Source organism: Limanda limanda, chromosome 20, assembly GCF_963576545.1.
Source record: "Limanda limanda chromosome 20, fLimLim1.1, whole genome shotgun sequence".
Classification (NCBI taxonomy): Eukaryota; Metazoa; Chordata; class Actinopteri; order Pleuronectiformes; family Pleuronectidae; genus Limanda; species Limanda limanda.
The window spans coordinates 2,873,746-2,890,169 of NC_083655.1; the positions used below are offsets into that span (position 1 = coordinate 2,873,746).

At 42.5% G+C, this 16,424-nt stretch overlaps 1 protein-coding gene across 1 annotated transcript in view; it reads left to right on the forward strand.

Moving 5' to 3' along the window:
- Positions 1-16,424, forward strand: part of LOC133026922 (dipeptidyl aminopeptidase-like protein 6) — a 118,123-nt gene that overhangs the window by 75,479 nt on the left and 26,220 nt on the right. The window contains exons 3-4 of the mRNA XM_061093907.1: positions 2,752-2,850; positions 15,961-16,055. Coding sequence (XP_060949890.1) covers positions 2,752-2,850; positions 15,961-16,055 — 194 coding nt within the window. The remainder of the gene's footprint in view (positions 1-2,751; positions 2,851-15,960; positions 16,056-16,424) is intronic.

Genomic DNA, 16,424 nt, shown 5'->3' on the forward strand with positions numbered 1-16,424 from the left:
AAAAGTAAATTGAATTGAACTACATAACCAGGTAATGATACCACAAGCTTATCATAGCTTTTATAGAAGTCAGGCTGAAAGTATCTGAAAACCTTTTTCCTCAGTCTGAGAACCTAAAGTGCTGCAGGATTTTTAAATAAATATGTCGGCTGTGTAGTGCAGGTAAATCATCGTCGGCTAAAACATGTAAAATGGGCTGTGATTGCTCGGCAGCAGCGTGTCTCTGCCGCTGAAGCCACGCAGCGGGTCATGAAACCTTATGGATCCTCACACTCGTCTAAAAGCTTTTTCTTTCTTCAGGGTCTCAATAGACGGTGTCAGTTCCACATAATGATCGGCCCGCTGATAGCTCCGGCTTCACAGCGCTGCAAAGAGAAAAGTTTTAAAGAAACACTCAGTCCTGGCCTTTCTTTTGTTGAACACCATTATTTGAGTCGAGCTCTCTCTCTCTCTCTCGCTCTCGTCCATTTTTTGTAAGTTGCTTTAAAACTTTAAAACATGTTTTCTTCTTCCGATGACTCATTCGTTATTCTACTCCTAAAAGAATTCAATGTGCTTTGTGACCAAGACCTTGAGGTCATTGTATCGAAACACGTCTTCAGACCACTTGTTACTTCGGCCTTTTCTCACTCGTGTAAAGTCGGGCCCTGTGTTTACAGATGAAGGTAATAACCTCTTGCAGTTCGACTTCACGCACTCACCGTCGTGTTTGAAATGCTGAAGAGAAGCTGAAGGATGTTATCGGTGTTCTGAGGACTGAGACGTAAATAAACACAATGAACAGATTTCTGGTTCACGTCTGACTCTTCACACCCAAACAAACACTTTAAGAGAAGCAGCTCCTTTCACCTCACTTCATACTGGACTCTGCCATCTGGGTTTATTCACAGGGGCCGACCACATGCACTCACATGCACTCACATGCACACACACACATGCATATGCATCTGGACAGGCTACTAAAAGCAGCTCAGATGAAGTATGTGCTCACGTAGTTCAGGACGCTGCTGCATCTTTGTATTGAAAATTGTATTTATGACTTATACAGGTTAGAAAGAGTCACTTTTTTAAAGTAGTAGATTGGAAACTCTAGGACCATTAATTCTTTGGGTATAAAGCAATTTTCTGTCTTTAGTTTTCGATAAATTATGAACCGTACAGGCCTCAGTGAGATTCAAGATTTCATTCTAAGTCCTAAGATGGTTTTCATTGTTTATACGGACCATGAAAACCCCCAATAAAAGGAAGAATTAATGAATACAAGCCTGTGTATATATAACCTTTGAATAATTGACCTACTAGATGCATTCATCCTAGTTTAAAAAGCAGCGTGCATGTCTAACACCAGAGGAGTGGGAGTTCTAAACAGACTAATAAACAGATGTATGTTGTCATCACGGCCGGGGCTTGTTCTTGCTGCCATCTGTGTGTGCAGCCTCTGAACATGGCTTGTAGCTGTCATGAATATATGTGTTTTATTTTTCTGCTGTTTACTTGAAAATGGAATTTAATAACCTTGGTTACCACGAAAATATTCCTCCCATTCAAACATCACGCAGCGCCGCCTGTTGCGTTCTTTTCCTTTTCATTGCTCTGTTTTTATCTTTATTCTTCTCTTGTGTGTGTGTGTGTGTGTGTGTGTGTGTGTGTGTGTGTGTGTGTGTGTGTGTGTGTGTGTGTGTGTGTGTGTCTATAGGTTTGTACTAAAAACACAGAATATGCTTTCATACGACTGCAGGTGAAGAGAATGTTTTCTCACCCACAGAATGACAGCTAGACGGGATAAGCAGAGGGATTAAACATCACACATTAGAAAAACAATCTAAAATATCACATGACTGATCCCCGTGGAAACCAGCGTGTCCGTCAGACACTGAAACCGTCAAAGTCACAGTTAAATCATTGCAGAGATGTAACTTCAAATTGAGTTTGCCCGTCGTGTATATTGCATCTTTGCTTTCTATCGTCCAATCACGTGCGCGGAGGTGAAATGAGTCACGGAGCAGGAGCTGATGTGATGAGCATTGATGGATGAAATTAAGCTGAAATGAATTGCAGGATGCGTCTGCTGTAAATATGCACGATGATCAGAAGATGCACGAGTCTTAATCAAAGGCCTCGGGGAGGTTATTCTGCTGCTGCTCCATTTTTCATCTCTTTTTTATTATTCCTGCCTCAGCTTTTTATTCTCTGAAAGGTGAACAGTCTCAGACCTGCAGGAGAAAAAGTTAAGATGCGGCTGCAGATCAAAAGGTGTTGAGAGAACATTATGTATTCCCTCAGTTTTATCTTGACACCTTGTTTTTTTCTTTATGGCTCAGACTCAAATATTTTTATATTTTCAAACTTTATAGATGTATGTGCTATCCACAGAAGTTGAGACGACAGTAAACAATAGCAGGAGGAAAAGCAGAGGAAGCAACTGCAGGATTTCTGCAGTCTTCTCCTCCGACAATATAACAATATATAACATTATATAACAATAACCATAATGATATTCTAGCAGCAACGATATTAAGGAAGTGAAATAGTTGATTCATTTTCTTCATTCAAGCCTAAATACTAATTTCTATGGACTTTATTCATAACAGTTAGCGAATACAATCGCTGAATTGACAACATGCAGATGACAGCCGTCTACAAACCAACGTTTAAACTATTGTTTCATATAAATTGCCGAAAACTTGCTTTCTGAGTTTTATGTTGTCGCTGCACACAGAGTTGCTGAGTTCTCTGTTTGTTTCTTTGCAGGTGAGGACGACCGTCTGGCTCTCAAGGGCAAGGTGACGGTGGGAGACCTGTTCAGGAAAGACTTCAAGGTCCACGACCCCAGCGCCAAATGGATCAGCAGTAAGTCATAATCCTGTTGAACATTATAAATGGTGCCAGGCTGTTTTAAAGGATTCTTACAGGAGCTCCTTTTATTGGTTGTGGGGAAAGCAAAAACAAGACTGTACAGATATTTGACAAATACTTGTTGAAGAAGTACTTCATAACTAAGTATTTCAGAGCTTGGATGAGATGACGTTGTTAAATTCACTCAGTGCATCTTAAATATGATTAAACAGGCACATCTGCAGCATCACTATGATCCGATTGGACAGTTAATGTCCTCGTTTCTACTTCTGGACCAATCAGAGTCAGGAGGAAGTAGAACGCAGGTAACTCTGAGGAGGGTTTGACATCAGATGTGTTTAAGATACAAAGGAGCAGATGTAACACAAACAAAGCACACACAAAAAAAAAACAGTGACAACACTAAGCTACAGAGTCAGTGTGTTCCAGCGCCTCAGGAAACAGGAGCTGAGCTGTGTGAGGAATACAGAGTGACCCAACACAAATAATACACATCCAGGGAGTCCACAGTTCAGCCTCTACAGCAGCTACGATTCCAGTTATTACACCTGGAGAAAGCGTTTCCTCTAATTTCATATTTCTGCTTTTTGCTTCATAGCAAATGGCAAATAATGTGTGTAACTATGAATCACACTGCAAAGCCGGGAATACACAACATGATTTTACAGATTTTTTTACATGATTTCTGAGGAGATCAAAGGAATCTGAATCACACATAACAACAGTTGAGAGATATTCGGAGATGCAGCTTTTCTAAACTAAACTCCCAAGTCAGAGAAGCTAGTTCAGTAAACGTCTTTAGAGGAAAACCTAAAACATTTCGCCTTTACAAACAAACTGCGACTTCTTCTTTGAATGAAACACCGAGCTGGTTCCAGACGAGCCAACACAACGTGAGTCGTGTGTGAGTCGTGTGTGAGTCCAGTGTGAGTCGAGTGTGAGTCGAGTGTGAGTCGAGTGTGAGTCGTGTGTGAGTCGAGTGTGAGTCGAGTGTGAGTCGAGCGTGAGTCCAGTGTGAGTCGAGTGTGAGTCCAGTGTGAGTCGAGTGTGAGTCGTGTGTGAGTCCAGTGTGAGTCGTGTGTGAGTCCAGTGTGAGTCCAGTGTGAGTCCAGTGTGAGTCCAGTGTGAGTCGTGTGTGAGTCCAGTGTGAGTCGTGTGTGAGTCGAGTGTGAGTCGTGTGTGAGTCGTGTGTGAGTCCAGTGTGAGTCCAGTGTGAGTCGTGTGTGAGTCCAGTGTGAGTCCAGTGTGAGCAGGTGAATCCTGAGCTTCAGTTTTCCCTCACACACGTTTCCCTCTCTCAGTCTGAGGTGGAATTCACCAACATTTTCTAAAGTCCCTCAGTGTTTGAGCAGCTTAATCCAACCGGCAGCAAACCAAACATTTACTGAAACAATCAGAGTTGTTTGTTCTTCACTTTCTTCTTCCTCTTCTTTGTTTTTTGTGCACCATCCGTCTCCCTTGTTGTGTGTTGTGTGTTTGTGTGTCCTTGCTGTGAGACACTCCTCCCTGTGATGTAATCCACATGCTTCAATAGTCGCCCAATTACCTGTGACCACAACCCTCGTTTTCCTTTGATCAACGACTGTGTGTTGTTGCTGCCGCTACACTATCCTTACAATCCATCACCATCAATTTCGGATTGCTTATTTTTTTTTAAACCGCGGGGTAACAGCGTAAACAGCGGTAGCTCCGCGGGGGGGGGCCGATGAGAGAGAATTCTACTAAAGGTAAATAAATAACAACAACAACAGCGACTCGATACAGCTTCTCACGTCTGAGCTGCACTGAGGAGAACCATCACGGCTCTGAGATGTGAGGAACATGTGCAGCTGAAGGATTAATGAGCTGGACTTGCTCTCCTCTCTCGTGCCTGACGAAGCTGTCTCCTCCAATCACGGGCGTCTAAGACGGCTCCTGGAAGCGGAGCAGCTGTTAAACCTCCGACTCAAATCCTGGAAATTGCGAAAAAACCCTTCCCCTCTGTGATTGCTTCTAATCAGAAAAGCTGAAAACCTGCATTTATTCCATTAGCGAGTGGAAGATGCGGCTCCTCTGGATCCCGGATGATGAGCCGAGGATCCGTTCCGGCTGACTCCAGTGTTTGTGTTGGATGCAGGTTCACATATGTGCTGGAGGAGGAGGCGTCTCTCGTGTGGAGGATGTGTTGCCGTTTCAAGCTGTGACCCACAGGAAGTTGTAAACAAATCGATCGCGCTTGAACGAGCGTCGGCAAATATCTACAACAGTGGGAGCGCTGTACACATCTGGAAGACAACATCTGTTCTGCACTTGTAATGAGAAGCGAAAAACTAGCAGTTGAATGATTTGAAATCGTGTTAATTAGATAGAATTAATTGTGCCTGTTTTCTTGCTCAACAATCCCTGAACCTGAGAGTGTGAAATCTAAATGCACAAAGACAAGGAGGCGCTTTGTAAGAATCCATACAGAAGCCAACAAGACTCTTTCATCTCCTCCTAGTGAATCATTAGACCCCGCTGACGAAGAGGAGGAGGAGGAGGAGGAGGAAGAAGAGGAAAGAGAGACGAAGAGAGTTGATTATTTCATCCTCGTTAGTTTGTTATTTTTACTCGACCCCTGGGTTTCAGGACTGTCCGCAGGTTTTTTCAATAATGGCTTCCCTGATCGGGGGGGCAGTAATTGAATTTATTTTTTTTCCAAACCTAATTGAGCCCAGTTTGATGTTTTCTCTTCCCAAGGTTCTCTCCACCTATCAATCAGTTCCCTGGACTGAATAGAACCTCTCAAATCCTTACTGGTTACATTAGGTTATTTTTACAGAGAAAAATTGCCTCCTCATGTCGAAACAGAATTAACTTAAATTTATTCTGCACTTATCTCGAGGGAGCTTTTTATCTGCTGCTCACTAAGTTGTCCAGGACTGAGATCTCTGCTCCTGCAGCCGATGTATCGGGATTTAAAGGAATTTATTGGTTTAGTGCAACTTGGGACTTTTGCCCATGGATCAATATAAAGATTTTTATTAATGGTTTCCCAACTGTGGGTAAGAGACCCCTGGGTGTCCATGAGAGGCCAGTGGGGGAAGGTTAGTGATGTCCAGAAATCAAGTAAGATTTGAACTGCAGACAATTAATTATAATTGTTATAAACAGGTACCAAAGTCTTTTATATGCAGTTTCCAAAAAACAAGCATTCTTTGTCAATTTGCAGAACAATGGATTTATGATTCAGACAGAGGAGGAACAATCGTTCCTGATGTAATAAATATCACACATTATACATATTGTTAATATCTGAAGCAGTTGTAGTAAAGTCGTGTTTTCACTCTATCAACTTTACCCTCAGGATCTGTTTTCTGATCATGTTCTGACTCCATCACCTGAACTCTCCCTGGTTATGGAATTGCACCGTTAGCAGACGCCACTGAAATCTCACCCTCGCCCGTTTTAACCCCTCGTCCGCTCCATCGGAATCGAACTGTCGCTGGGTCTACATGGTTCTCCCTACCGAGGTGAAGTTCCCCCCCGCGGGACTCGGTGCAGCTGCTGGCGATGGTAATGACCACATTCCTCTCGCCCGCCGCTCCTCGCTGCCTCTCGATCTGCTGAGGTTTGTTAAATCCGGCGAGCGGGAGAGCGATTGGAGAAGCGCTCGACCGTTTGGGACGATCCGGAAAGTGTCACCGTCGTGACTTTGATCCGAGTGAAGCGGGTTCATCCTGTCGCAGAGTTACCTTCGTTTCCTAGTGACGCACAACCTGTCATGTTTAATGTTGGTGTGGAGCGAATCACTCAGGAGAAGAAGAGTCACTCGCTCGCTCTCTTATTGACTTTTCATGGCTCGGCTCCCGCGACACAACATGAGTAATGATGTGAGAGTCATGCGACGGCTTTTTTATTTAATATGACACATATCAAATGAGCCCATTTACACGCCGTTAAGTATCCAGTGTTCATTTTGTGTCACAGACAATCAGCCGGTGACAGTACACGAGGCGGCAGGTGGAAAAATCCTCGTCTCCAGCCCCTCCCATTTCCTGTTTTTTGCAGCATCAGTAGGAGACGTGATTTTTTTTTAATCTGAGAAGACGTTTCGTGGCACAAACTCAAATCTTTGCTTCTTTTTCAGCGACTCGTCTTTTGACAGGAACAAGCTGTCACAATACAGCGATGCTGCTCAGGATCTTAATCCCATCGGGGACGGGAGCGGACGAGAAAAGCATCTGATGCAGAACTTAAGAGCAGAGAGAGACTTTCGAGTTATTCGGTTGCTTCAGTGCGTCTCCTGATAGATTCAGAAGTCTCCCAGCTCCTCGGCTGAGAACATCAAGCGCACATCAGAGGAGCCGGATATCGGCTTTGATCCAAGTTTTCCAGCAACAAAACTTGCGACGAAGGAACAAAAAATAAAAAACATGCTATTTCAGTCCTTTTTGTCCACTTTAAGAATAGGTAAATGAGATTATTTCTTCCTTCCTGTGACAAAGAGAAGCTTTCATGATCCTGGTCCTGATTACTGTATTGTGTCGCTTCCTTTCATACAGGAGCAACGCGCTGTTCTACATTATACACAATTCTTAGAAGAAACCCTTTGAAAGTAGAGACCAAATTGGACTAATTTTCACAACCTCAGCTCCACGTCTAAGATGAAGAGCTGTTCTTCGATGATAGGAATGATGTCGGACTTTTATATCTTATATATAACTTCTATGAGCAGGAAGTAGATGGAGATGGAAACCTGAGTGGAAAACATTACTTTATAAGGTCCTGAGGTTATGAAATGTCCTGACTGCTGTATTTTGTTATTACTACAACATCATGCTGGTTCTTTTATTATGTCAACAAACTGAATCTACTAAAGTCTGATATGCATCGAGACAAGTTTACTGCAGCTCAGAGCCTCACCAATATTTTGTAGATTTTGATACCAATGGCCAATATACTTTTAATGGACATATGCTGTATTTTTGTAGATTGTTATTTTGCTTCTATGCCGTAAACTGTTATGAGCCGTTACTCAATCTGAAAAATTCAAGTAGGGTCAAGATCACAACCTGAAGAGAAAAACATAACTTAACCAATAAGCTTGGGAGGCGACATTAGCTAAATTTGAAATACTTCTAAAATACGAGTATAAGAAAGAGAGAATGTGCAGAAGAAGAAGAAGAGAGGGAAGGAGGGAAGGTAAACAAAGCAGGTGAGGCAGATGAGAGGGGAAGAGGAAAAGTGAGAAATAACAAAGTAGCTTTTATAATATTTAGCTGAAATATCTTGAATCAAGGAAAGATGAGCTTGTTTTTTTGCAGACGAGATGAACAAAAGATCCCGAAATCAAACGAAACAACACAAAGTGTCGGATGATGTGTCGGCACCAGAAGAAAAACTTTCTATTGATATTTTCTTTGGAACCTGTGGATACTTCAGTTCAGATACAAGTTGACAAAATCATTTTTCATTTAAGTTGTTGTGTTCACCACCTAATCAGTTTTTTTTTGGCCTATTCTCTAGATTTCCAGTATAACAGCAGCAGCAGCAGTTGTCGTACTCGTGGTATTTCCATGAATCTAGCAATTTATTTTAGTCTCACAGAAGAGCAGCGAGTAAATCTCGTTGAAAAGCTCCACTTGTGCCGTCTTGTTTCTGCCTGAAGGAGGAGAGACGACCGAGGTGGTTAATTAGCAGCGGAAGTAACACAACCCACCCACGCACACGCACAAAAAACAGACATATAACACACACACACACACACACACACACAAACTGTGGGTTTTCTTTGTTTTGTTCTCTTCTCAGCAGCTACAACTAATCCTAATTACTTTATTCAGGCTCTTTGTTTGTCATATACATGTTTCGGTGCTTCCACAGTTCTCTACGCAGAATGTTGAAGCAGCGCTGATGCACTTAATGAACGGTGGCGTGTTCCCGAAGCAGCACATGCTCCGACACACACTACGTCCAGCTGGCGTATCGACAAAACCCGCGTCCCCACAACGGCCGCTGCACACGGCGTCCACATCCGATCCGTGAAATTGACTTACAGTGCTTTGAATTCACTTTAGCCGCCTTATCACAGAGAATTCATAGCTTAGCTGTGTTTTGTTTGGCTCAACAAGAGAAGCTGCCGGCGTTTCCTCAGTCAGCGCAAGAGGCCCAGGCGGAGGATTTGGGTACAGAAATACATGAACGTCATTTTCTGCAGAATTCAAATGCAAATTTCATGAGCTTGTGGACCTTGAATCATAAATAATTAGCAGAAGTCGCTCACTTTCATGTAAGATATATGAAAGTATTTGACCAGGGACCTTTTAGAAAGTAAAAATACACAAAACACAAGAGCCCGGTCACTGCTATGATGTTTACTGTCATGATTATTGTTGTTGTGATATGTTTTATACAAGGATCAGGCTGATTTGAACAGATATAACTCTATGATGCTGTTCCGGCTGTGGACTCGACAGAGCTTCTGGATTTATGACGAGCGTGTGGTCGCAGGCGGATGCTGATGGAATGATTGTCACCTCCGAGGCATGAAAGTCAAATCAGTCGCGCCAAGTCGCTCTCGGGATTAATTGCAGTCGAGGTTCCAGGTCCCCGAAAAAAAAAAAAAAAGCATCAGCAGCTTATAGCGAGTTGATGGAGGGTTTGTGAAAGCGCTCGCCCGCTCCCCCTGGGAGTCGTCTTGGAAGAAAGATGGAGTTGGATGAACAGTTGGTGAGTTTTTGAGGACTTAATGTTCTTCAGTGAGCTGCTCTCACATCCAGGCAATATACTTGAAAGGATATTCCGTGCAGCGCGGTTATAATTTATTTCGTTCCGTGTTTTTAATTACAGATCGGGAACATTTTATCTCCTCTAAATGAGAAACATGATGCTGAACTTGAGGTTTATGTTGCCAATATTGTGAAATTAGAGTTTGTTCATTGCATTACGGTGGAATAAAAACACCCAGATTACTTTTAAAACAACTGCTTCCTATCGGGCTCACGCGACAGATGTTGTCGTGGCATATTTAAAGGTTGGGCTCGTTTGAAGCTTCTTTAATGGAGCCGTGTTGCCGGGGCATAAACTTTTACTCTGCAGATCTTGGCTCAGTTCCTTTGTTGCATCATTACCTCGTGCAGCAAGTTTCTCTTTCTCCTCAGGTTTTGGTGCTGGCTGTTTGTTACACCACGTCCATTCAGGTGGTGATAATCATTTGCTCTATTGTGCTAATGTTTGTTTGAATTCATATAAGCTGATGTATCTTTTTATTACTTAAAGCAACACTATGCAACTCTTTTTACAGTGAAATAGCAGCTTATTTTTATAATGTGAATTTGGAAAGTGTTTTGCACTTTTAATGGATATTTTAACGGTTATTATGTAAATTGCAAGTTCCAATTTCCCTTAGCAAGACATAATCTATCTTCTCATCGTCATTTCTGGCTATTTAAAGTAAAAAGTAAAGGTTTTAGCACCTTTTAGAAAGCAGCACTGTTTTAAAAGTATTGATCAAGCAGCTGTAGTGGGAAAAAAAAAACCAGACTGATTCCCACTCTTCACCCTGAAGAACATAAGGAAACTTTGCATCATATGTTTATGAAATCTACATGAAGAATGAACTAGATCATGTTGGCTGTAGCTCCTTGTGGTACCATGTCTTGGACGGCAGGTTCATACTTGCTCATTTGGTTGCTCTGCTGCTCATAAATCACGTCGGTCAGAAGTAGAATTCAAATTCCTCGGTGCTGTGGAAACAGCAGAGAAAGCCTCACAGCTGCATTATGAGAAATCCTCCTCCGAGAGCCTGAACAATCAAAATAAATTACCAGAAATATAAGAGGGGCAAGATTTTTAATTAAAACTCGTATTGTCATATTTTACAAACCTATTTTACAGCTTATCTAATTCAAATGGTGGCAGAGATTTAAGAGTTTATTACCAGAGTGGAAACGTCATTTTATTTCGCCACCAACAGATTTCGCCACAATTCTCCGCCAGCAGCTTCTGTCTCTTCTTATCAGACCGCTCATCATCAGCAGCCGTGGGCGTGGACAAACGACCTGGAACGGACACGAGAAAATCCCATTTCATCCAGAAGTTAACACTGCGACCCTGCTCACCTTGCAGCCAGCGACCCCCCCCCCCCACAGAAACAACCAGCTGCAGCCGCCCGACTGTGATGTGTAATCCCACGGGGACGTATTGTGTGGAGGTTGTGGGTTTGAAGCTGGGGTCGTTACAGCAGCATTCTTCCATTCCTCTCAGCGATGCACAAATTCTGTCTCTTATCTGTTTCTATTACTTTTACGCTCGAGGTGAGAGAAGCTTTTTTAAACTTCTCCCTCAGACGACGTCTCCAGCTTGATGAGCTCTTACTTACAACATTGTGCAGAAGCAGGTTCTTTTCTTTCTCTTTCTCTTTTCTACCCGTAAGTGTCTGCTGAGGACTGTGTTTCCTCTCCACTGGTACAAAACCCACTCAGGATAACACTGAATGCATTGAGCGGCGTGAATGAAGCTGGATTCATTATGTATTGTTATTACGAGTGGGAGCAGATATGGAAGACTACGAGAGGCAGAGCGACGACAGGGTGAACAGTCCGACTCGTAGAACTGACTGCAGAGGAAGGGAACTAAACTTTCCTTCTCGTAGTAATAACTCGATTTTCTCCACTGTTCTGTCTTTTTTAATTAAGCTGTCATATTACACACGAGGCCAAAACGATTTAAAAGCGTTAATGAAGCTGAAAACACAATGAAGCTGCCGAGTGCTTTGCGAGTTCTGCTCCTCAGGTTGCACACGGGCCTCCCCACCCGGCTGGTGGAGGTTGTCTGTTTGCAGCCTGAGAGGAGAACCTGCAGACAGGAGCTGATCTCAGAAGCTGCTTTGAACCCCGGACTTTCTGCAGACTCTCTCCAGCTGGTTCCCTGAAGAGTCCTCAGTAATACAGGAGGAGCCCATGTGGGAAAACCACAGGAGAGATGGACCGCAGGATTAACCACAAGCGAGTGGGGGTGGTGGAGATGTTTCCATCAAATATGGAAAAAAACTAAATGAAAACAAGTATCTCCAGATCCAAAATGCAAAACCATAAAGATAAGACCCTATATAGTTGCTGTCCATACTAACTCTTTATTTTCTGTGTCGCCTGGTATCTCTGCCCCCCCGCTCTCCCTCCCTCCCTCCCCCGTCCTGGCTCTTCCTCCCTGGGGTGAGGCTGCGGGTTACAGCCGTGCCCGGGGCAAGAGGCTGTATTAATAAGACATGCTGCCATGGAAAGGTATAGATCAGAGACGGAAGCAGAGCCCTGGGCTAATGCACAACACATGCAGGTACAGGAGGAAGGAGAAGGAGAGAGAGAGGCAGAAAACCTCGGCTCCTTTTTACTCCACCTGTTCATGAGGGAATGTTTTCATGTGTTCTGTATGAAAGGCCTGAACATGGAGTGTGTGGAGGCAATGCTGCCCCATGTTGTGAATGTGGCCACAGATCCAGGACAGGAAGCTGCTGCTGATGTGTTCCACATCACGTCTCTGAGGCTACATCCATACTGCTAACTACTAACTCTGCTACAGATCACATGGTGTCCACAGGTGTTTTAGAGCTGCTGAAAGGGAGAAGATTGGAAACTCTGTTGCAAAGGTTTTAGTTTGAAAACTGCAGGGCTGCGATTTCGTCTGGACGAGCAGAAACTGAGATGTTTGGAAACCGTGATGTAGATGTTCAGAGCCCATTGCTGATTGGGTCTTTTCGATCACTGATGGCCAGGCTCCTATCACATGACTGAAGAAAACAACTATATGTTTAGTTGATCCCAAACATCTGCATTTGACAATAATAAAACTGTTACCATGTGTAGGAGATGAGCTATTATTCAAATGCTCTGTTATTCAAAGTTTGTGTTAGTGTGGACAAAGATTAAAACTGATACGAATCCAAAACGCTCTGTATAAAACAAATCATTTCAGTTGGAAACGCCATTTTCATATTAAAACGTAGAAGTATTGATTAATAGCCAGAATGTTGAAGGTCAACTTGCATTGATAATCCCACACAGGCAAACAAAGGATCATCTTAACAACAGGCTAGCATCATCTCCAGATCAGAGATGATATCCAGGGTGCTGTGGAAGAAGACCTGCTTTTGAAAAGAGCAGGAAACAAAAGAGAGATGATAAGGTCTGAAATGATGAGCGCAGCGGGGGGGCTCAGGGAAAGGGCAGCGGTGGGAAGATCTGAGGTGTATCTTGTGTCTCGGGTTGCGAGGATAAAAGGGAAAGATCATCGGTTCGGTGAGAAATAAAGATGAAGAAAGGCTCCTTGAAGAGATGCAGGTCCTTTTGAGTTTAAAAGTAGAAAGCTAAAGGTCTTGTCAATCTCTCCATCCACTCGTTCATCTCTCTTCTCACCCGCTCAGGCCCCTGCGACGGCAATTACCATGCTACATGTATATAAAAGAGGCCCATTTATCAAGATGCCAAATGGAGTCAAACTTAAAATAATGGAGCTGGGTGGAAAAAATGCAATACCCATTATTTACCACCGTGATTTACACGAAGGGCTCCATTTTGTAACACTTGTACAAAAGCAGTCGAGAGGGCGTTTGGCTTTCCTGATCTGAAACAAGCACGTTCTGAATTAAAGCGCATTGTGATGGTAATTCTGTCGCCTCTAATGGACAATTAGATATGCCGGCGGATAGAGAGCACGCCGCGTAACAATCTCTGGTTTTCTAATTACCGACCGAATGGCCTGGCTGCTCGAGCGCCTGTGGATCAGAGAAGCAATGAGGCGGAGGAGAGTCCGGGTGGAGTGAAGGTGAAAGGGTTCACGTGTTGGATTAAACTTCTCCTTCCCTGAGAGCCGCCTGACGGATGGAGAGCTGCGTGAACCTTCATACATCTGGATCCTAATGGCTGCCTGCAGGGGTTTCCTCTCCACTGTGTTTGATCTGGAAGCTTTTGTATTCAGATATAATGGAAACTCAGGTATTTTCACTGGGTCAGATTCAAGAGCACATTACTTATATAGATCTGTACAAGTTATCGTTTGACGGATAAATGATATGAGCTTTTCACAGACATTTCTGTGTTAGCCTTTATCCCCTTATTGCCTGAATTAATTTCCAATATATAAAAAAAATATTATTTGTGTTTTTGGCTGTCATACAGATGCTAAATTAAGTGGAGATTGTTGATTTCAATATAGCATATACAATAGATATAAAATTTAGGTTTGAGGCAAATTGGCGACATTAGGCATAATGGGGCATAACCGTAATTTAACAGATTTTCCAGTCTCTGGTATGTAGATTATTATATTGATGCTGCTTTTGCTTGAAATGGAATAAGCACATATGTTTCTGTACAATCATTGCTGTTCCATCATCACAGCATTTCAAATACAGCTTAATATCTCAAAATAACTTTGGTGCACAGTACCAAGGGGCTAGTATGTATTTTCCACTCCGACCACTAGATGGAAGCAGAGTACTTCCAATACCTTCATGGTATGTGTAGTATTTGCACCATCGGATAAAAAGACCGAATGGGTTTGAGGCAAATTTGCGACATTCGTGTACAAGGGGTTACATTTGAAATCACATTACAAATTGAAGTTTTATGTGTTTTCTGTTTATCTAAAGTTATTTATTACAAATGCATAAATCAACCAGTATATTGGTGTATTCATATCAATATCTTGAGTCTCAACCTTTGGCTTTTTTCGCCACTCTGTTCACATTTTTCCATAAAACTTTTGCAGCCCCAGAACTTTTTGTCCAATGTGACCTTTTGATTCTCACTGCTGATGCATTCCGTGGAGCGGTTTCTATATTTCTGCTCTCAGACTTTTCCGTGGATGTGTGATTCCTTCCCTGCTGCTCTGCAGGCTCATGTCGCTGACGGTTGTTTTCAGGTTTTTCTTCTTCTGACAATGCTGCTGTTGTTGTCTTCGGTCAATACATTCCATGGCTGCAGCTTAGTGCACCAGTGCTTTCTCTCCTTTTTCATGAATTTTACAAATCGTTGGCTCTTCCCTATTTTTGTGAAATGGCTCTGATCGATTTTGCTTCTCGCACAGACAGCTCTCTGCTCTTTGTGTGATTCTTTTAAACCAGAACATTGCTTCACAAGTCACTTCTTGATTTAAAATCAAAGAAATAAAAACTGAAACTCATATTTGTCTTTTGATCTTTTACCAAACTGTCTTCGGTGAAATGTTTGAATAGTTTCTAGGGGATTGTTTTCAGGCCGTTGAAGAGAAACTGGAAACTTAACTGTGTTTCTCAAGCTGTAAACTAAATTATCCAACTCTTCTGTGATGAAATCCATTAATTCTGGTTTTAAAATCCTATTTTCATTTGACATTTATGGATTGAACATTGCTCAGAACTAGGGTTGCAAAGGGGCGGAAAGTTTCCGGTAAATTTCAGGAAACTTTCCGGAAACTTTCCATGGGAAGTTTAGCTTGGGAATTTTGGGAATTTAAAAAAAAAAAAATCCGTAAATTAAACGCTGAGAAATAAAAACATCATTCAACTCTATTTTAAAGATGTATGAAACGTTGAGTTTCAACCCTCCACTGTGCATTCTTCCATCACATGCACAGATAACTCCCAGCATGCTTCACTCTACAGCAGGGCTATTAAGTAAGTTTTCATGATATTACTGGGAAAATATATTAGCATGCTGATTGAGGATTGTTCATCTGTTCATCTAGCCTATTTCCATTCATTTATCCATCAATTGTAAAATATGTTTACAGACGAATCCAATTGTTTGGCTAACTATTTATATCTCTGGCATTGCATTAGCGTTTTTTTACAAACTTTTTTCTCATTTTATCTTAAGATTTCCAGTTTATTCCCGTTAATTCCCGTATATTCCCGTTTATTCCTGTTAATTCCCATGGAAAGTTTCCAACTTTGAATATTCCCGGAATTTTGCAACCCTACTCAGAACACCACCAAGTGTCTCAAACAGTCTCAGACCTGCAGAGGCGATACACACAGTATATTTGAAAAGGTCAACACACTCTGAATTAAGGTGGGCAGCCTCATGTCAACCTCTTTGTGTTGAGTAACTTGGATTAAAAGATGGTTTCGTTTACATTCTCTCTGTCTGTCCTTCTTCCGTCTCCCAGGTTACGAGCTGTTGTACCGTAACCGTGACGGCGACGTCGTCAAGTACAACGTCGACACCGATGAAACCACGATCCTGGTTCACAACAAAAAGTTTGTAAGTCTTTTCTCTTCCTTACTCACGATCACACAAGAAGAATTGACCCACGCGGCGCATGAATTTGAATAAAAAACTTTTTTCTAATTACATCAGCAAATCAAAGCACCCACAGCTCTTTTTCTTTATTTTTTATTACAAAGCTTAATGGAATGATCCATTATTGTTGTAAAATGTAAGCTGTGTGGTTTAACACTGCGGGGCTGGGTTGTGTTGAACGTTGAGATGGAGTTGTGGCTTCAGCAGCTGGGCCGACGCCACACAACATTATGTCCGCCATCAAATCACCGAGCCCCGGTGCAGAGATTAACGCTACTCCCATTTGCTTCCGGAGCCGAGCGATCCGTCACACGCAGTCACTTAATGAGC